Source organism: Ovis canadensis, chromosome 1 (genome assembly GCF_042477335.2).
Source record: "Ovis canadensis isolate MfBH-ARS-UI-01 breed Bighorn chromosome 1, ARS-UI_OviCan_v2, whole genome shotgun sequence".
Lineage (NCBI taxonomy): Eukaryota > Metazoa > Chordata > Mammalia > Artiodactyla > Bovidae > Ovis > Ovis canadensis.
In genome coordinates, this window is record NC_091245.1 from 181,330,063 (window position 1) to 181,352,040 (window position 21,978).

The 21,978-nt window shown below is 37.0% G+C and overlaps 1 protein-coding gene across 6 annotated transcripts in view; it reads right to left on the reverse strand.

The window, feature by feature from the left end:
- CFAP44 (cilia and flagella associated protein 44) overlaps positions 1–21,978 on the reverse strand; it is a 124,518-nt gene that overhangs the window by 13,490 nt on the left and 89,050 nt on the right. For 3 of the 6 annotated variants that reach the window (XR_011249206.1, XR_011249199.1, XM_069553377.1), the window contains 4 exons: positions 20,155–20,358; positions 18,870–19,065; positions 2,128–2,238; positions 866–996 (listed from right to left, as the gene is read on the reverse strand). Coding sequence is in view for 1 of the 6 variants with exons in the window: in XM_069553377.1 (XP_069409478.1) it covers positions 866–996; positions 2,128–2,238; positions 18,870–19,065; positions 20,155–20,358 (642 nt within the window). In the remaining 5 variants the exon portion in view is untranslated. Of the gene's footprint in view, positions 1–865; positions 997–2,127; positions 2,239–18,869; positions 19,066–20,154; positions 20,359–21,978 lie in introns of those variants that run through there. The other 3 variants (XR_011249208.1, XR_011249202.1, XR_011249200.1) reach the window with 1 other exon arrangement.

Sequence of the window (21,978 nt, forward strand, 5' to 3'; positions counted from 1 at the left end):
CTGTGACCCCAGAGTTGTAGAGATTTTGTGAATGAAAATGCAGAGGATGTGTTCCCATCTCCTTTTTATTTTCCGCAGGAAAATCATCTCTCAGCCTGTAGTATCTCTGTAAGGATGGTTCAAATCTCATTTGGTCATAAGGACCTCGATAAATTAGCGAAGAAAGACCTTTATGGTAATGAAATTACCAACTACAGTATTTCTAAAGTACATGCCTCATCTCCTAAAATACTTGAAAGTTTTCTAAATCATTTCCTTTTTGCAAGCGGAGAAGCAGCCTACCAAAACATTTCTGAATATGAATCAAGTGATGCTCCTCTAGGAAAGAGTACCTAAGAGGGAAACTGAGTAGATATGGCAGAAAAAATCAATACAACTGTACCAGAAGTTTAGCTTAGTGGACTCCCAAAGGAATGCATACACCTCAGAATGTCAAAGTGTTCTACTGGGGTCCAGAAATAAAATGGAGTTTCCATTTCTATTTATTTTTATCTTATTCTTTTTATTTTCTGTTCTTGCAAATGTTTCATAATACATGAAATATAATTAGTACAATAGTTTATGGGTATAATTTCTAAAGAAATATACATTTATTGTGGGAATATGTGCTCCTTTTTTTTTTTTTTACTTCCAGAAGTATATAATCAAAAAAGTTTGGGGGCCAATGATTTAGAAAAAGTTCCAGTCATCAAAGGGGCAATGGCCCTCAAAGATGTCTGTAAATGGATGCAACATGGGAAATGTCTCTCTTCTAACAATAAGCCCTAACTCATGCCATTGCCATGAAATAGCAGTATTATAGCTAGAAGGAGGTGTAGCATGCTGGGAGACGATAAACAGAACTGAAAAAGGCAGAATAACATACTTTTTTGGACAATGTATCATGTTCCTTTTTGAGGTTATCGATCATTTTTTTTTCTTCAACTAAAGCCTCTTCAATGTCCAGCCTTTTCTCTCGAAGTTGAAGGGCCAGTTCAAAGAGACCTATATCACAATCTGAAAAGACAGACAAAATGAAAGAGCAGCTCCATTTGTTAGAGAATATAGTAATAAGTGTAGACTTTGGGCCTTCAGAATTATTAATGTCCATCTACTCCAATAAGGTTTCACTACACTTACGGCTCCAGGTAGAAATTATTAATGGTATTAATAATTATGATGGAGACTTCCCTGCCAGTTCAGTGGCTAAGACTCTGAGCTCTCAATTCAGGGGGCTTGGGTTCAATCCCTGGTCAGGGAACTAGATTCTGCATGCCGAAACGAAGATCAAAGACCCCAGTGCTGCAACTGAGACCCAGCGTAGCTAATATTTTTAAAAAAATTATAATAATCATGATAGTGGCTATGATGTTAGTACTGATGTTCTGCCTGCAATGAAGGAGATCCTAGTTCAATTTCTGGGTCGGGAAGATCCCCAGAGAAAGGATAGGCTACCCACTCCAGTATTCTTGGGCTTCCTTTGTGGCTCAGCTGGTAAAGAATCCGCCTGCAATGCAGGAGACCTGGGTTCGATCCCTGGGTTAGGAAGATCCCCTGGAGAAGGGAAAGGCTACCCACTCCAGTATTCAGGCCTGGAGAATTCCATGGACTGTATAGTCCGTGGGGTTGCAGAGTCAGACATGACTGACGGACTTTCACTCACATAAGAATCTTAAGACTGTAAGAACATTTCAGACAGTGAAAACAGTGAATATAAATTGCCAAGAATCTCCAGGAGACATAAGAATTGCCCTTAAAAACCAGGTTTGAAGTATGAAAATTTAATGGTTTGGCAAAAAGGGAGAGTTTTATAAAAATACACATATGTAGTTTTAAATACACATGTACATACACATATATAAATTTTCTGTTTCTCAGTAAAATAAAACTTTCTGCATAACCTATGACTGAATCAACTATAGATTGTCTGCAGATAATTTAATTTGGTACTCATAAATAGCAGCCTCAAGAAATAGGAAGTAAATTGTCTAGAGAGTCCCCAAAAGTATTCATTAGACTATACTTCATGCCTATTATACCAACCTTTCCTTAAATATTAGGAGACAATTGAGAAACCAAAAGAGACCTTTTTGATATTATCATCCATAGTCAAACGTCACAAAGGATGCACGGTTTTATCCCACTTACTTGTTGGGCAGATAGAATCATCAAAAACCTCATCTTCAGATCCAGACTCATCCTCATCACTCTCCAAGCTGGATTCTTCTTCACTTGATTCTTCACTTTCCTCCTCTTCATCTAAGGAGAGAGAAAAACACTGTTAATAAGGTAGAGAAGTTCCTGTGTTAAGATAAATCCCAGATTTTAAAAATAAATCATTGTCAATGAGTTAGTTACTAGGAAAACAAGGGGTAAATAAGGAAATTACTCAATATTTTTAGAAGAATTTTAAAAAGTTAAGGACACAGGGACCGCAAACTCAAGTGTCTGCAGAAGGTTATGCAATTAATTTCAGTGCCTCGAGTCGGAGAGGGGTGAGACCACGCTGCCGGGCTGCCTGTGCTGTGACCTGCCTAATGCACCCTTGGTTATGCAGCATAGGGCTCTGACAACAGAGAGCATTTTCACAACTTCTCTGAACTAAGTAGCACTAGTTATAATCTTTACTTAACCTACTTAGTGTGAATATTCATGTCTTACAGTGGAAGTATTAATATTAAATGTGATTTAGAGATTCTGCACCAAACCCTGTTGGGGTTGTTAGCTGACAAAGGCTCTCCTTTAACCCAACTTGAGTCAGGCTCCTCTGAGTCCTCTGTCTGGTGCTTGACCCATGCTCTGTCCTTGGCCCATTTACTCGAGTTTTAGCAAGAGTCCTGTTGAGTCAGTTTAGTAAAACTCACTACCCTTAATATCTGGTTAAATTCCTTTTTGCTTAGCCTTAATATCTTATCACTCTGGCCTGCCTTCAACAAAAATCCTGTTGTGTCAGTTTAGTAAAGAATTACCCTACCTGTCAGTAATTTTCCATCAACTAACCCCAATCTTACTCCTGGGCTACAAGTCTCCATTTACCTTGCATTCAGAGTTGAGCTGATCTCTCTCTTACTATAAGACCCCATGATAGTGGTCCCCTGAATAAAGTCCGCCTTATTGTTCTTTAACAAGTATCAATAATTATTATTTCTTCAACAATATCATATCATGTTTACTATGCTTTATAAAATATAAATTTTTTGAATACTAAAATATATCTGTTCCCAAGAATTTTAGATAAGGATTGTATGCCTCTTTCACTCAACTCTACTCCATTTTCTTTTAAAACACTTTGAGTTCATGTATGAACAATTAACAGTTTCTATTTTATGGAACATCAAAAAATATAAAGATAAGTGGACCTCATACTCACTAGAAAACTTCTTAAATTGAGATGTCTCTTAAAATTAGTGATCTGTACCACCTTATGAAATAAATCAACAACGTTTACAATTAGGCTTTAAAATAGACATCTGCTTTCAGGAAGATGAAGTAGATCTACTTTCCCTGTTCCTCCCACTAAATACAGCTAAAACCCCTGGACATTAAATATAAAGTGAACACAATAAAACTCCGAGAAGTGGAAAGAAGGAGGCAGGTCTACTGTGCCCTTCGAATCCTGAGGAACAACACTGTGGTGATTTCCCTGGATTTTCTTTTTGCCATATATATCTCTGAGGTGAAGAAGACTAAGCCAGTCTAACCTTAAATACCAACAGGTAGGGACACAGGAAGGCCCAATCAGAACCTGCTCTCTTCAGCCAAATGACCAGAAAGAGGCAGATTAGCAACACAGAAAACTTGAAGAATCACTACACAAAAATACTGTGGTCCCACGCACACCCACATTGGCAAAGGCCTAATGGAGCCTAGACAAGCCAAAACATTTCACATAAAACAGTACGATGTACATTATTTGCAAGTGCTCACAGAATATACCCTTGCCAAGCTGTAATGAGGCACCCCACCATGCCAACGAGGATGGTGTCAGAAAATGTCAAGTAAAGAGTCAAGATATTTATTCTTTCTGAGGGTAACCAGTCCCCTTATCAAGATGTCTGTGGCCATCACAGTCTGGACCTGCATTCTCAGATGGCAGTAATAAGATTCTCTTCACCCTCACCCTCCCTGCAGAGGTGGTGTCAGAAGAGGCCTGGTGAGGAGTCAGGACTTCTACCATTGCCCAGAGGTGCCAAGGCCTTCCCCACCCCCCACCATGTTGTCAGTAGAGACTCTCTGAGGAGCTAGCCCTCCCATCTGCACACAGAAGTAACAAGGAAATCTCCCTTCCCTTTGGTGACAATAAAACGTGAGTACCTCCACCTGGCAATCAAGAGGAGACACCCATTCCTTCCTCTGGCAGAACAGTGTTAGAGAAAGTCAAGTAAACCAGAAGATTTAAGTAAGATACAGAGTCTAATACATAATATGAAAGTTCCCAGGTTTTAACTGAAAGTCATACCAAGAACCAGAAAGATCCCTAACTGAATGAAAAAAGACAATCAATAAATGTTAACACCAAGATGACAGAAACAGAATTATCTGACGAAGTATTTTAAACATGCAGGATAAAAATGCTTCAGTGAGCAATTATGGACACACTTGAAGCAAAGATACAAAGTCTCAGGCTTTTTATTTATATAAGGAAAAAGTAAATGGCAATTTTAGAACTGAAAAATACAATGATGAAAACTAAGGGATGGGGTCAACAGTAGAATAGAAGGGACAGAAAAATGAATCCATGAACTTGAAGATAGAAAAATAGGAATTAGTCAATCTGAACCATAAAAAGAAAACAAATGAAACAAACAAAATCCAAACCCCAGAGCCTCAGCGGCCAATGGGATCATAATGAAAAGTCTAACAGTCATGGCATCAGAGTGCCATGAAGGAGTCAGGAAAGAGGAGGTCTTTAAAAGGACTTGAAGAAATAATGGCTGAAAACTTCTCAAATTGGGCAAAGTACATAAACCTACAGATTAAAGAACCTGAATATATTCCAAAGAGGATAATTCCAAAATCGACACTAAATCACATAACAGTCAAACTTCTGAAAACTAAAGAGAAAAAAATACTGAAAGCAAAGAAAGAAAAGCGATTCTTCACCTACAGAGGATAAGCAATTTGAATATCAGAGGGTTCCTCAGCAGAAACCACGGTGACCAGAAGGAAGTGGCACAGTATTTTTCAAATGTTGAAAGAAATATCAACCTAGAATACTACATCCAATGAAAATGGCTTTCAGAAAAAGGGGAAATCAAGACATACTTAGATTATGGGAAAAAATTTTTAAATTGCCACCAGTATACCCTCCCTAAAAGAATGGATAAAGGAAACTCTTTAAGCACAGGGAATTTTTTTCTTTTTTTAAAAAGGAAATTTTGAATAAAAATATGGATACAGCCTATATGGATAGGCTTTCCTCCAAGTGCTTAAATTATGTTTGATAATTGAAGCAAAAATTATAACATTGTTTGATATGGTTCCAGATGTATGCAGAGGAAATATTTAAGACAATCATATGATAGATGAGGAAGAAACTGGGATATAATGGTAGGTAAGGATTCTAGACTTGACTTAAATTGGTAAAATGATGACACTGGTGGACTGGGATAAATAATGAATATATATATATATATATATATATATATATATATATAGAGAGAGAGAGAGAGAGAGAGAGAGAGCACAACCACTAAAAATGTTATACAAAGAGATACATTAAAAAGTGTTCAGTTCAGTTCAGTCACTCAGTTGTGTCCAACTCTTTGCGACCCCATGAACTGCAGCACGCCAGGCCTCCCTGTCCATCACCAACTCCCAGAGTTTACTCAAACTCATTTCCATTGAGTTGGTGATGCCATCCAACCATCTCATCCTCTGTCATCCCCTTCTCCTCCTGCCTTCAATCTTTCCCAGCATCAGGGTCTTTTCAAAAGAGTCAGTTCATCACACCAAGTGGCCAAAGTATTGGAGTTTCAGCTTCAACATCAGTCCTTCCAATGAATATTCAGGACTGATTTCCTTTAGGATGGACTGGTTGGATCTCCTTGCAGTCCAAGGGACTCAAGAGTCTTCTCTAACACCACAGTTCAAAAGCATCAATTTTTCAGCACTCAGCTTACTTTATAGTCCAATTCTCACATCCATACATGACTACTGTAAAAACTGCTAGAGAAAATAAAATGGAATCCTAAAAAATGTTCAACTAACCCACAGGAAGGTAGGAAAAAGAAAAAAGACAAAACAGATATAAAATGGCAGACTTAAACCCTAATAGATCAAATATAAGTGGTTCGATACACCAATTAAAAGACAGAGTGGATGAAAAACATTATTCAGCCACATGCTACCAGAAATTCACTTCTAATGGAACTATATAGTCAAGCTGAAATTAAAAGGAGGGAAAAGATATATCATACAACTATTAATAAAAGCAAAGCAGAAATGACTATAATAATATAGGATAAAATGGACTTCAGAGCAAGGAAAATTACCCAAGACAGAGAAAGACATTAAATAATGATAAATATGCCAATTTATCAAGAAAACATAGAAATCTTAACAGTGTATGCATAAAACAACAGAAATGTGGGAAGTAAAAACTGAGAAAAATGAGAGGAGAAATAGATAAATCCATGAATGCATTTGGAGACCTCCACACCTCAACTCAACATTTGATGCAACAACCATACAGAAAATCAACAAGGATTTGAATCAGTTCTGATGAGATGGATGAAACTGGAGCCGATTATACAGAGTGAAGTAAGCCAGAAAGAAAAACACCAATACAGTATACTAACACATATATATGGAATTTAGGAAGATGGCAATGACGACCCTGTATGCAAGACAGGGAAAGAGACACAGATGTGTATAACGGACTTTTGGACTCAGAGGGAGAGGGAGAGGGTGGGATGATTTGGGAGAATGACATTCTAACATGTATACTATCATGTGAATTGAATCGCCAGTCTATGTCTGACGCAGGATGCAGCATGCTTGGGGCTGGTGCATGGGGATGACCCAGAAAGTTGTTATGGGGAGGGAGGTGGGAGGGGGGTTCATGTTTGGGAATGCATGTAAGAATTAAAGATTTTAAAATTTAAAAAATAAAAAACTAAAATTTAAAAAAAATAAAAAATAAAAAAAAAAAAAGAAGACTTGAACAATACCATCAGTCAACAGGATCTAACTGACAGTAATAGAACCTGTCACACAAAACAGTACAATACATTCTTCGCAAGTGCTCACAGAACATAACACCAAGATAGCTATGTCAGACCGTAAAACAAATCTCAACAACTAGAAAAGAACTGAAATCACACAAAATGTGTTCTCTGACCACAACTGGATCAAACTAGAAGTCAATAACAGAAAGATAACAGGAAAATCTCAAAACACCTGGACCTAAACAACACACTTCTATATAATCCATAGAATCCAGAAGTCATGAGGTAAATTTTAAAACTACACTGTCCTGAATGTAAATGAGAATTAACTTCAAGTTTTGTAGAATACAACTAGAGCAGTGCTGAGAGAGAAATTTATAGTACTAAATTAGAAAAGAGAATAAATTGTCAATTCAGTGATTTAAGCTCACACCTGAAAACCTAAAAAACAGGAGTACAAAATAAACCCAAAGCAAGCCAAAGGAAGGTAATAGTAACGATAAGAACAGAAAGCAATAAAATAGACAGCAGTAAACAGAGAAAATCACTTATACAAAGAGCTGACTTGTTCTCAAAAAAATCAGTTGAATTGACAAACCTCTGATAAAACTGCAAAACAAAAAAATGGGAATATAAGAAACAAGGTAACAATATCTAGAATGCAATAGACACTATTACTAAAGACCCTGCAGATATTCAAAGGATAGCAAGGAAATACAATGAGCATCTCTATGCACATAAATTTGGCAACTTAAATGAAACAGACCAATTCCACAAAAAATACAAATTACCACAACCCACCCAATATAAAGGAGATAATGTGAATAGTTCTGTATTAAGAACACTGAAATTCTAATTGTAAAACTACTTTGAAGAAATCTATTGGTCCAAATAGTTTCACTGGAGAACTCTACCAAACATTTAAAGAACTGCCATAAATTCTATACAGTATCTTCCAGAAAAATCAGAAAGGGGAGTTGCTTAGTTGCTAAGTCACACCCAACCCTTTGTGACCAGATGGACTTTAGCCTACCAGGCTCCTCTATCCATGGAATTCTCCAGTTAAGAATACTGGAGTGGGTTGCCATTTCCTTCACCAAAAAAGGGGAGAAGACTTCCCAATTCATATTTTGAAGCTAGTATTCTCCTGATACTCAAAACCAAATATAGTATAAAGACAGTATAGTGATCCTCATGAATACAGACATAAATTTTTTAAATTTATAATTTATTGAAGGATAATTCATTTATAAATTTTGTTGTTTTCTACCAAACCTCCACATGAATCAGCCATCAGTTCAGTTCAGTTCAGTTGCTCAGTCGTGTCTGACTCTTTGCAACCCCATGAATCGCAGCATGCCAGGCCTCCCTGTCCATCACCAACTCCCAGAGTTCACTCAGACTCACATCCATCGAGTCAGTGATGCCATCCAGCCATCTCATCCAGCCATAGGCATACATAGATCCCCTCCCTTTTGAACCTCCCTCCCATCTCCCTCCCCATCCCATCCCTCTAGATTGATACAGAGCCCCTGTTTGAGTTTCCTGAGCCATAGAGCAAATTCCCATTGGTTATCTATTTTACATATGGTAATGTAAGTTTCCATGTTACTCTCTCCATACATCTCATCCTATCCTCCCCTCTCCCCATGTCCATAAGTCTATTCTCTGTCTCTCCATTGTTGCCCTGTGAATAAATTCTTCAGTACCATTTTTCTAGATTCTGTATATGTGCATTAGAATACATTATCTTTCTGACTCACTTCACTCTGGATAATAGGTTCTAGGTTCATCCACCTCATCAGAATGGACTCAAATGTGTTCTTTTTTTATGGCTGAGTAATATTCCATTATGTAAATGTACCATGACTTCTTTATCCAGTCATCTGTCGATGGACATCTAGGTTGCTTCCATGTTCTAGCTATTGTAAATAGTGCTGCAATGAGCATTGGGATACATGTGTCTCTTTCAATTTTGGTTTCCTCAGAGTATATGCCTAGGAGTGGGGTTGCTGAGTCATATAGTGGTTTTATTCCACGTTTTTAAGGAATATCCATACTGTCTTCCATAGCGGCTGTATCAATTTATATTCCCAATAGTGCAAGAGTGGTCCCTTTTCTCCATACCCTCTCCAGCATTTATATTTGTAGACTTTTTGATGATGGCCATTCTGACTAATGTAAGGTGATATCTCATTGTAGTTTTGATTTGCATTTCTCTAATAATGAGCAATGTTGAGCATCTTTTCATGTGTTTGTTAGTGATCTGTATGTCTTCTTTGGAGAAATGTCTGTTTAGGTCTTTTCCCCACTTTTTGATTGGGTTGTTTGCTTTTCTGGCATTGAGTTGTATGAGCTGCTTGTATTTTTGGAAATTAATCCTTTGTCAATTGTTTCATTTACTATTACTTTCTCCATTCTGAGGGTTGTCTTCTCACCTTAATTATAGTTTCCTTTGCTGTGCAAAGCTTTTAAGTTTAATCAGGTCCCACTCGCTTACTTTTGTTTTTATTTCCATGACTCTAGGAGGTGGGTTACAGAGGATCTTGCTTTGACATATGTCATCACATGTTCTGCCTACGTTTTCCTCTAAGAATTTTATAGTTTCTTGTCTTACTTTTATGTCTTTAACCCATTTTGAGTTTATCTTTGTATATGGTGTTAGGACGTGTTCTGATTTTATTGTTTTACATGTAGCTGTCCAGTTTTCCCAGCACCATTTATTGAAGAGGCTGTCTTTGCCCCATTGTATATTCCTGTCTCCTTTGTCAAAAATAAGGTATGCATGGGTTTATTTCTGGGCTTTCTATCTTGTTCCATTGGTCCATATTTCTGTTTTTCTTCCAGTACCATACTGTCTTGACGACTGTAGCTTTGTAGTATAATCTGAAGTCAGGAAGGTTGATTCCTCCAGCACCATTCTTCCTTCTCAAGACTGCTTTGGCTATTCAGGGTCTTTTGTTTTTCTGTATGAATTGTGAAACTTTTTGTTCCAGTTCTGTGAAAAATGCCATTGCTGATTTGATAGGGATCACATTGAATTTGTAGATTGCATTTGGTAGTATAGTCATGTTCAAAATATTGATTCTTCCTACCCAGGAACATGGAATATCTCTCCATCTGTTTATGTCATCTTTAGTGTCTTATAATTTTCTGTGTACAGTTCTTTTGTCTCTTTAGGTAAGTTTATTCCTAGATATTGAATATTCTTAGAAATGCAAGTGATTTCTATGTATTGATTTTGTATCCTGTAACTTTGCTAACTTCACTGATAAGCTATAGTAATTTTCTGATACCGTCTTTAGGGTTTCCTATGTATAGAATCATGTCATCTGCAACCAGTGTGAGCTTTACTTCTTTTCCTATCTGGGTTCCTTTTATTTCTTTTTCTTCTCTGACTGCTGTAGCTAGAATTTCCAGAACGATGTTGAATAATAGTGGTGAGAGTGGACACCTTTGTCTTGTTCCTGACCTTAGGGGGAACGCTTTCAGTTTTTCACCATTGAGAATAATGTTTGCTGTAGGCTTATCATATATGGCCTTTACCATGTTGAGGTAGATTCCTTCTATGACCATTCTTTAAAGAGTTTTAATCACAAATGGGTACTGAATTTTGTCAAAGGTTTTCTCTGCATCTGTTGAGATTATCATATGGTTTCTATCTTTCAATTTATTAATATGGGGTATCATATTGATTTTCATATACTGAAGAATCCTTGCATTCCTGGAATAAACCCAACTTGATCATGGTGTATGAGCTTCTTGGTGTGCCACTGAATTCTGTTTGCTAAAATTTTGTTGAGGATTTTTTCATCTATGTTCATCAGTGATATTGGCCTGTAGTTTTCTCTTTTCGTGTTGTATTTGTCTGGGTTTGGTATCAGGGTGAAGGTGGCCTCATAGAATGAGTTTGGAAGTCTTCCTTCCTCTGAAATTTTTTGAAAGAGTTTTAGAGGATAGGCATTAGCTCTTCTCTAAATGTTTCATACAATTTCCCTGTCCTGGGCTTTTGTTTGGGGGGAGATTTTTGATCACAGCTTCAATTTCAGTGCTTGCAATTGGATTGTTCATAATTTCTATTTCTTCCTGGTTCAGTCTTGGAAGATTAAACTTTTCTAAGAATCTGTCCATTTCTTCCAGGTTATCCATTTTATTGCCATATAGTTGTTCATAATAGTTTCTCATAATCCTTTGTATTTCTGCATTGTTTGTTGTAACCTCTCCGTTTTAATTTCTAATTTTGTTGATTTGATTCTTTTCTCTTTTTTTCTCGATGAGTCTGACTAAAGGCTTGTCAATTTTGTTGATCTTCTCAAAGAACCTTAGTTTTATTAATCTTTACAATTGTTTCTTTCATTTGTTTTTCATTTATTTCTGCTTGGATCTTTATGATTTCTTTCCTTCTACTAATTTTCGGTTTGTTGCTGTTGTTGTTCTCCTATTTCCAGTTGTTTTAGGTGTAAAGTTAGGATGTCTATTTGATTTTTTCTTGCTTCTTGAGGTAGGATTGTATTGCTATAAACTTCCCTCTTAGAACTGCTTTTGCTGCATCCCATAGGTTTTGAGTTGTGTTTTCATTGTCATTTTTTTCTAGAACTTTCTTCATTTCGTTTTGATTTCTTCAGTAACATGTTGGTTATTTAGAAATGCGTTGTTTAACATCCATGTGTTTGTGCTTCTTACAGTTTTTTTCTTGTAATTGATATCTTACAAATCATAGCATTGTGGTCAGAGAAGATGCTTGATATGATTTCAATTTTCTTAAATTTTACTGAGGTTTGATTTGTTACCCAAGATGTGATCTGTCCTGGAGAAAGTTCCATGGGCACTTGAGAAGAAGGTGTATTCTTCTGCATTTGGATGGAATGTCCTGAAGATATCAATGAAATCCATCTCAGCTAATGTATCATTTAAGACTTGTGTTCCCTTATTAATTTTCTATTTTGATGATCTGCCTATTGGTGTGAGTGGGTTGTTAAAGTCTCCTACTATTATTGTATTACTGTCAATTTCTCATTTTATGTCTGTTTGTGTTTGTCTTATGTATTGAGGTGCACCTATGTTGGGTGCATAGATATTTACAATTGTTATGTCTTCCTCTTGAATTGATCCTTGATCATTATGGGGTGTTCTTCCTTATCTCTTGTGATCTTCTTTAAGGTCTATTTGTCTGATATGAGGATTGCTACCCCAGCTTTCTTTTGCTTTCCATTTGCATGAAATATATTTTTCCATCCTCTCACTTTCAGTCTATATGTGTCTTGAGGTCTGCAGTGGGTTTCTTTTAGAAGCATATATGTGGGTCTTGTTTTTGTATCCATTCAGCCAGTGTGTGTCTTTTGGCTGGAGCATTTAATCCATTTACATTTAAAGTAATTATTGATATATATGTTCCTATTGCCATTTTCTTAGTTGTTTGGGGTTGATTTTGTAGATCTTTTTTCTTCTCTTGTATTTCTTGACTATATAAGTCCCTTTAACATTTGTTGTAAAGCTGGTTTGGTGGTACTGAATTCTCTTAACTTTTGCTTGTCTGAAAAGCTTTTTATTTCTCTATCAATTTTGAATGAGATCCTTGTCAAGTACAGTAATCTTGGTTGCAGTTTTTTCCCTTTCAGTACTTTAAATATATCTTGCCATTCCCTTCTGGCCTGCAGAGTTTCTGCTTAAAGATCAGCTGTTAAGTGTATGGGATTTCCCTTGTATCTTACTTGTTGCTTCTCCCTTGCTGCTTTTAATATTCTTTCTTTGCGTTTAGTCATTGTTAGTGTGATTAGTATGTGTCTTGGCATGTTTCTCCTTGGGTTTATCCTGTATGGGACTCTTTTGTGGCCTCTTGGACTTGACTATTTCCTTTTCCATGTTGGGGAAATTTTCAACTATAATCTTTTCAAAAATTTCATACCCTTTCTTTTTTTCTATACTTCACATGTTGGTGCATTTGATATTGTCCCAGAGGTCTCTGAGACTATCCTCAGTTCATTCTTTTTACTTTATTCTGCTCTTCAGACATTATTTCCACCATTTTATCTTCCAGCTCACTGATTCGTTCTTTTGCTTCAGATACTCTGCTATTCTTCTAGAGTATTTTTAATTTCAGTCATTGTGTCCTTTGTCTCTGTATGTTTATTCTTTAATTCTTCTAGGTCTTTGTTAATTGATTCTTGCATTTTCTCCATTTTGTTTTCAAGGTTTTTGATCATCTTTACCATCATTATTCTGAATTCTTTTTCAGGTAGTTTGCCTATTTCCTCTTCATTTATTTGGACTTCTGTGTTTCTATCTTGTTCCTTCATTTGTGTAGTATTTCTATGCCTTTTTGTCATTTTTTTAAACTTATTGTGTTTGAGGTCTCCTTTTGCCAGGTTTCAAGGTTGAATTCTTTCTTCCTTTTGGTTTCTGCCCTCCTAAGGTTGGTCCAGTGGTTTGTGTGAGCTTCGTATAGGGTGAGATTTGTGCTGATTTTTTGTTTGGTTGTTTGTTTTTCCTCTGATGGGCAAGGCTGAGTGAGGTGGTAATCCTGTCTGCTGATTATTTGGTTTGTATTTTTATTTTGTTTGTTGTTTGGATGAGGTGTCCTACACAGGGTGCTACTGGTGACTGGGTGATGGCAGGTCTTGTATTCAAGTGGTTTCCTTTGTGAGTTCTCACTATTTGATACTCCTTAGGGTTAGTCCTCTGGTGGTCTAGGTGTTTGGAGTCAGTGCTCCCACTCCAAAGGCTCATCAGGGCTTGATCTCTGGTCAGGAACAAAGTTTCTACACGTGGTTTGTTATGGCATTAAATGAGATTAAAACAAATATCCAAAAATGAGAAACCAAAGATGAACCCCAGACAAATGGCAGTTACAAAATCAGGCAAATAATAATTAAAATCATGGAATACATACATATACATATACACCCATGAGCAAAGTAAAAAATGTCCAACAAAAATAAAGTGCAGTAGATTGGTCTGGCAAACAAGGTAAATCAAAATTTATATTTACCAGTTAAGAACAAAACTAACTAAAACACAAACTGGAAAACAAAACTAAAGCAAGGTGCCAAGTGGGGAATAAAGCATTGAAAACAAAAATAACAAATATGTTGAGAGGAAAGGAAAGAAAGAATAGATGTGCAAAGTTAAATAGAGGTAGACAAAGAAGATTTGTATACATTAAAGATTAAACTGCATGGGGAAAAGAACAGTAGGAAAGGCAAACAAAGGAATAAATGTAGAAAAAATAATAGGTTTTTTAAAAAATTAAAATTATAAAAAAGAGAAGAGAAGGAAAATGGAAGAAGAAAGAAAAAAGAAAAAAAAAAAAAGGAAAACTCCACAGAACTGCAAAAGCCCAATGCAGAGGCAGAAGTGTATAGCAACAATAAAAAGTGTGACTGAATATACACACATACATATACACCCATAAGCAAAATCAGAACAGTTCAACAAAAATAAAGTACAGTAGATTGACCTGGCAGATGAAGGAAACCAAAAATTATATCTATAAAGACAAAACTAATTAAAGCAAAAACTGGAAAACAAAACTAAAGCAAGCTGCCAACTGGGGAATAAAGCAATGAAAAGAAAACTGACAATATGTTGAGAGTAAAGGAAAGAAAGAAAAGAAAGAAAGAATAATATGCAAAGTTAAACAGAGGTAGATGAAGAAGATTTATATACATTAAAGATTAACTGCAAGGTGAAAAGAACAGTAGGAAAGGCAAACAAAGGAATAAATGTAGAAAAAACATAATAGGCTTTAAAAAATTAAAAATTAAAATTAAAAAAAGAGAGGAAAAAAAGGAAAACTCCATATAACTGCAAAAGCCCAATGTAGAGGCAGAGGTTTATAACAGCAATAAAAAATGTGACTGAGAAAAAAAACAGGCTCAAAAGCTTAATTAGATTTCATAGTGCCAATAAAATCAACAACTACAACAGGTGGAGAGAATAAAGGGAAAAAAATCCAAAAGAATCTACAGAGAAAGTCAAAACATAAGAATAATAAATGTTTTCCTTGAGTCACTGCTATCAGAGTCCTTTCCCTTGCTGGGAGTCACAGTCCACCTCACATCCCTAGGATGCCCTCCAACGCTGTGCTGATCTCTGGACCTGCTGTGGGGGCAGCTCAGATTCTAATCTGGTCCTACTCCTGTGTGTTCTTGCCTCCAATGTCCACAGCTATCAGAACTTGTACATTTTCTTTTGTGGGAGCTCTCAATGACCTTTCATATATTCCATCAACAGAGTCTGCCTAGTTGACCATGTGGATTTAACCTGCAGCTTGTACAGCTGATGGGAAGATTTTGGGCCTTCTTCCTTAGCCACACTGCCCCTTGGTTTCAACTGTGGTTTTATCTCCACTTCTGCAGGTGGCTCGTCCACTGGGGTTTGCTCCTGAGGCTGCCCTAGAGGACTTAGGTTTGCCCCTGTGAGGGCCAGGCGTGGAGCTGGTGCAGCTGTTTGGGTTACAGAGGTTCTGGCAGCACCAGGTACTCAGGGGGGTTGAGGGCCAGGGCAGCAGGAAATATAGCGCTCTAGTAGGGTATGGCAACCAGTATTGGTCAATACACTCCAGTATTCTTGCCTGGAGAACCCCCCTCCCTGACAGAGAAGCCTGGCAGGCCATAGTCTACAGGGTTGCAAAGAATCGGACACTACTGAAGCGACCCTGTATGCATAGACACAAGACATTTTTTTTTTGCCTGTGGCAGCTCTGCCCCCGTGAGAGTTGAGTGTGAAGGTGGTGCAGCTGCTTGGTTTGCAGGGACCCTGGCAGTGCCAAGTGTGCAGGGACATGGACTGCCTCAGCCACAGGAGTTGTGGTCCTATCAGAGCCTTTTTTTGAGCCTCTTGTAGCTAGTGATCAGAAGGCCTCTTTGGCCAGGCTTTCTCCTTAGCTCTGCCCATTCAGGCACTTAGAGGGCTCCCTTGCCTGGGGTCCTTCTCTGTTGTTCGGAGCATCAGACACATAGAGGGGACCCCCTGGCTGGGGTCCTAGTCTGTAGATTGGCACATCAGGCACTTAAAGGGGCACCCTGGGTGGGGTCCTACTCTGTAATGCAGTGCCTCAGGCATTTGATGAGCCAGCCTCTCTGTTGTTCAGCTGCTGATGCTGGCCTGTGCGGAGAGAGAGGCTATAGTGATGGCTCCACTCCCTACACATGACTAAGCAGTATCGCCTTGCTTAGGTGGCTGCCCGGCTTTCCTCCACAGGCATTTTCCATCACAATCTCCTCCCTCACCTCCCCTGGATCCATCTCTCCACAATCAACAGCAGACCTCATCCTGGGATCGCTCCACACTCCCCAAACTCCAGCTCCCAGCCCCTGTGCCTTCCAGGGGACCAGCATTCCTGTCCAGGGTATGTATGGCTACGGCAAGGTCTGTCTGAGTCTCATTCCAGTTAGGCTGCCACAGATCAGCTGTTTCACTCTCAGCCTTAAATGTTTCTCCTCTGACTCAGACAATTGCCTCGATGTGGGGATCGGACCCCAGCTTCAGTTCCCCCACCTGCCGAGGGCAGGTCCAGTCCTACCAACACTCCTGTTTTTCCCCCAGTTGTTTTGTCCTACCGAGTTTTGCGTGGTTCTATATATTCTTTTCCTCTGGTCAAGTAACTCCTGTCCACTCTCAGCTGGTGTTCTGCATGCACTTCTGTGTCTGAAGGTGTATTCCTGATGTATCCATGGAGAGAGATGTACTCCATGTTCACCTACTCTTCTGCCATCTTGTTCTCCTCCCATAAAATTTCTTAATATTAGCAAACAGAATTCAACAATACATAAAAAAAAGTTTACGTTATACCAGAAAGTGAAAGTGTTAGTCATTCAGATGTGTCTGACTCTTTGTGACTCCATGGACTGTAGCTCCTTAGGCTCCTCTGCCCACGGAATTCTCCAGGGAAGAATACTGAGTGGGTCACCATGCCCTTCTCCAGGGGATCTTCCCAACCCAGGGATCGAACCCAGGTCTCCTGCATTGCAGGCAGATTCTTTGCCATTTGATCTACCCAGGAAGCCAACATTTCAGAATGCTAGCCTAGTTTTGTAATTAGTAATCAGCCAATATAATCCACCATCTGAACAGGCTAAAGAAAAAAAAAAGTCACATAATCATCAATGCAGTAAAAAATCTGATAAAATTCAAACTCATTCATGAAAAACAAAACAGAAGAGACCTTCCTGAACTTGGTAAAAATTATCCAAGAAACACCGACAGGTGTTTTTAATGGTATAGGCAGCATACTTGATAGTGAAAGACTGCTTTCCCCCTAAGATTGGGCTAAGGCAAGGATGCCTGTTCTTAGCACTCTATTTCAAGATAGTACTGAATAGTCTAACCAGGGCAATAAGGCAAGAAATGGTAATTGGCATACAGACTAAGAATAAAACTGCCCTTTAGAGCTAGAAATTCCCAAGGAATCAATCAAAAACTCCTAGAATAAGTCAGGTTACAAGATACAAGATAAATATCCCCAAAGCAACCATATTTCTATATATTAGTATGGATATGTGGACACCAAGATTAAAAACAAATTCCTCAAAAAACAAAAAGGAAGTACTTGGGGGTAAAACATGAACATGAATTGTGTGTTGAAAACTACACAGTGTTGATGACAAATCAAAGCTTTAAATAAATACATATCTTGTTCATGCATTGGAAGACTCAATATAGGAAGGACACTAATTCTCCCCAAACTGATAGAGGTTTAACACAATTGCTGTCAGAATTCCAACGATATCTTTTGTAGATATATATAAAAAAATAAACATGGAAATATAAAGGAACCAGAATAGCTAATGCAATTTTTAAAAAGAATAATAGTGGGAGGAATTAGTCTACCTGATTTTAGAACCCAATACCTACCATACTCAAGACCATAGTATTGGTGAAGAGATAGACACATAGATCAACAGAACAGAATTAAAAAGAAAAAAAAACACATAAATAGGTCCACACAAATAGGCTCAAATGATTTTTGACAAAGATAAAGGCAATCCAATGGAAGAGAGACAGCCTTTTCAACAAATGGTGCTAGAAAAACTGGGCATTTCTAGGAGAAAACAAAAACCTTGACCTAAGTCTCCTACCTTATAGAAAACTTAACTCCAAATGGATCATGGATTTCAATGTAAAACTATAAAACCTTTAGGAAAAAAATAAAAGAAAATCTTTGGGACCCAGGGCTAGGCAAAGAATTCTTAGACTTGACAACAAAACAAAATCCAAGAGAGGAAAAAATGACAAATTGAACACTGACAAAATTCAAAACTATTGCCCTGCAAATGACCCTATTCAGAGAATGAAAAACCAAGCTACAGACTAGAAGAAAATATTTGCAAATCACATATTTGACAAAGGACTAGTGGATATAATACGTAGAGTTCTCAAAACTCAACAGTACAAAAGCAAGCAACTGTATTCAAGCGTGGGCAAAAGACATGACGAGAAATTTTATGAAAGATACACAGGTGTCAAGTAAACATGAAAAGAAGTGCTTGTTAAATGAAACTACCCTATGCTATCTCATACCATATGCACACACACTTCTGATGGTTAGAGACCTAAAGGTTTATATCCTCTCCTCTGTAACCCCACAGTGCCTCTACACTGTCTATGTTGTAGCGCAAAAAAAAAAAAAAAAAGAAAAAGTGTGTAATATGTCCCTTAGTTATTTCTCTATTTCATGCTAATGAGAAAAAATAGAATCATATATAAGAAAGAAATACAAACCGACATCTCCTTCGACCTCTTTTTTCTTCACCCGCTTAATCCTCTTCTTTAGTACCTTCATAAGAAAATTAGCAAATTTATTGTTTTCTCCAAGTGCTGTTTGGAAACCAGCATAGAGTGCTTTTTCTTGGTCCTGGAGCTTGGCTACTTCATTCTTTTTCTCTTCCATTTCTTTAAGAGTTTCATTTATTTTCCACTAGATGAAAAATAATATGAACAAATAATAAATAAAATTTTCCTGATAAATCGGGTTCAGAGAATAATGCACATTACAGTGTAAGGTTACAGCCTACAAACATTTTTAAATCTTCTTAATAGAAGTTTACATTTTTGATGTTTGCAGAGTCATTCATTTGGTTAAATTTATAACTATTTTGTAAAAATCAATTAAGGTCAGAATCAGATAAGATAGATTTTTTTTGATGTTTAACTTCCTCATGGTGCATGGGGATGATCCAGAGGGATGTTGTGGGGAGGGAGGTGGGAGGGGGGTTCATGTTTGGGAATGCATGTACACCCGTGGTGGATTCATGTCAATGTATGGCAAAACCAATACAGTATTGTAAAGTAAAATAAAATAAAAATTAAAATTAAAAAAAACTAAATTAATTAAAAAATTTTACTTATATGTGAATGTCAGCTAATATTTTTCTGTATGTGCTATCAAAAAAGACTCTTTCATATCAACACAAGATACTGAAAACAAAAAGGCAAATTTGCTCTTAGTGAAGCTGATATATCTACAAACTGACATCACTATTGTGTATGCATTATCTAATAGACTCTTTCTTCCTTTATGACAAAGATAGATGGTATAATTAATCTCCTCAAATTTACATATTTATATAATAAAGAAAATATCCTGTGCTAGTCAATTATGTATTACTCTGAAAGTAGCTATCATATTTAAGAAATTTACCAACTCCTTTTCCAAGTATGTTCACTCATAATAATATATAATCAAAACTCAACTTCACATGATAGCTACTAACAACAAAAATAATTTTAAATCCATAGGTAAACAAAACATAAGGGTCACTTTTGAAAAATTTATTCTACTTTATAAGATATCAAATCAAATTCACGAAAAATTATGATTCACTGTTCCCTAAGCAAGGTTACCAAAAATAGAAAGCAAACAGGAATAATAGGAAAAAGGAGGATGAAGAGAAGACAAAAAGGAGATATAGACTAGAACAAGGGGGGAAATTAAGAAGAAAAGAAGAATCACGTCCCCTCCATAACTAAGGCTGTCGCCAGTTAGCAATCTTGTGACCATTCATACTTGCATGTCCTGTTCCTCTTTGTCTAATGAATTAACACGCTCCTGAAGTATGTTCTCCTGTTTTTCAAAGTTCTTCAGGAGAAGCATTTCTTGAAATAATGTGACATGGTGCAGGTCAGATAATTTCATCTGAGTATCTAACTTCAGTTTCTGATGTCTCAGGAGACGGAGTTCTGCATCAAAGGTGACAATCAGTTCTTTGATCTGAGGTGGAAAAGGATTTGAGGGTATGTTAGAAGCTTAAAACAGATAAGTACATCTTTAAAACTATCCAACAATACTGATTTGTTTGGGTAAAAGCATTTTGTTTATTCTGCCCTTATTTTGGATGGAAAATTATAAAGGTGGGTGAGTAGGCACATGTGTATGTACATAGTCACATAAATCAGTTCATCAATGGTATTAAATGAATATAAATTAAATTTACTAAATGGTAGGAATTCTTGAGGAAGTTGCAGTCCTCTAGCTATTTCTTCATCATTGATTAACCCATTGATCAAGAATGTCCTTCCTACTTTAAATCAGTTTTATAATAAATCTTGATTAAATCTTTAAGTTGGAGACTATGAGCTCTTCATGGATATTGTTTATATTTGTCTCTACTCCATCCCCACAGTATCTCTACACTGTCCTTCACACAGTAAGCACTAAAAAATTTTACTTTCCTCACCTTATTTTGAAAAATTTCAAACCTATGGAATAGCAAATATTTAATAGATAAATATAATTGTAGAATCACAAGAAATTTATTCAATATTCTTTTCTTAGTTTATTTATAGATGAAGAAATTGAGACTAAAAATGATTTCCTTGAGACCAAAACTAATTTGTTACAGATAAGAACTCAAGTAACTCAGGGCCTGGTCTAGACTTTATCCCACCGCCATTTCAAATGATCTTAAATTCTCAGTTTTACTTTGATTTTGACACAGCTTCTCCCTCATCCCATCCCAAAGGAGACGAAGAAAGCAAAGACAGCCCCAAGGGCAGATTCTGTTAAAGAAATTAGTACAACAGGAAGAATACACACCATTCCATGTGTCTCATTAGGCTGTGCATGATGAGAAGCCTTGACTATGTAACGCCTATAGTGAGTGAGGGTTCAACCTAAGGCTGAGAAAGAGGAAGACGCCTGTGGGTCTGGGGCAGTGAAACTGCTAGAGAATTTCAGAGAGCTAAAAAACAGAAACAAAAAACAAACCAAGGAAAAGAAAAATGAAACTTTTAATGTTTGACTGTAGACTAAGTGGGTTCCCCTTTAATGCTGGCTTAATAAATCTGAATTATTTTTAACCTTCTTTGGAGACAGGACTATATTGTCCTTAGTGCAACATCATTCTGCAACTATACCAGTAGGTGTCCAGGGTTGTAAGGGTTATGCTTGTTTTATTCTCACTATACTTCACACCCGTAAGCTTTATGAAGATAGAGTACATGTCTGGCTTGGGAATTGTTGCATCCCTACTACCTAGCTTACACTGTTTCTACACATAGAATGGCCAATAAATATTTGTTAAATTAATAACTAGTTAAAATTAAATCAATCAAAACTTTTTACAGAATATCTACTATATGTCTGGAATTATCCTAGACACTTCAGAGGAATCAGAAGTATATGTGGCCCTTCCCTCAAGAACTGTATGATCTAATGAAATAGAGACTGAAGGAAAAAAAAATCAATAAAACTAAGACTGGTCTTTGAAAAGATAAAATTGACAAACCTTAATCCAAATTCATCAAGAAAAAAACGGGAGGTGGCCTAAGTCAATAAAATCGGAAATGAAAAAGCAGTACAACTGACACCACAGCAATGAACAGACCAATT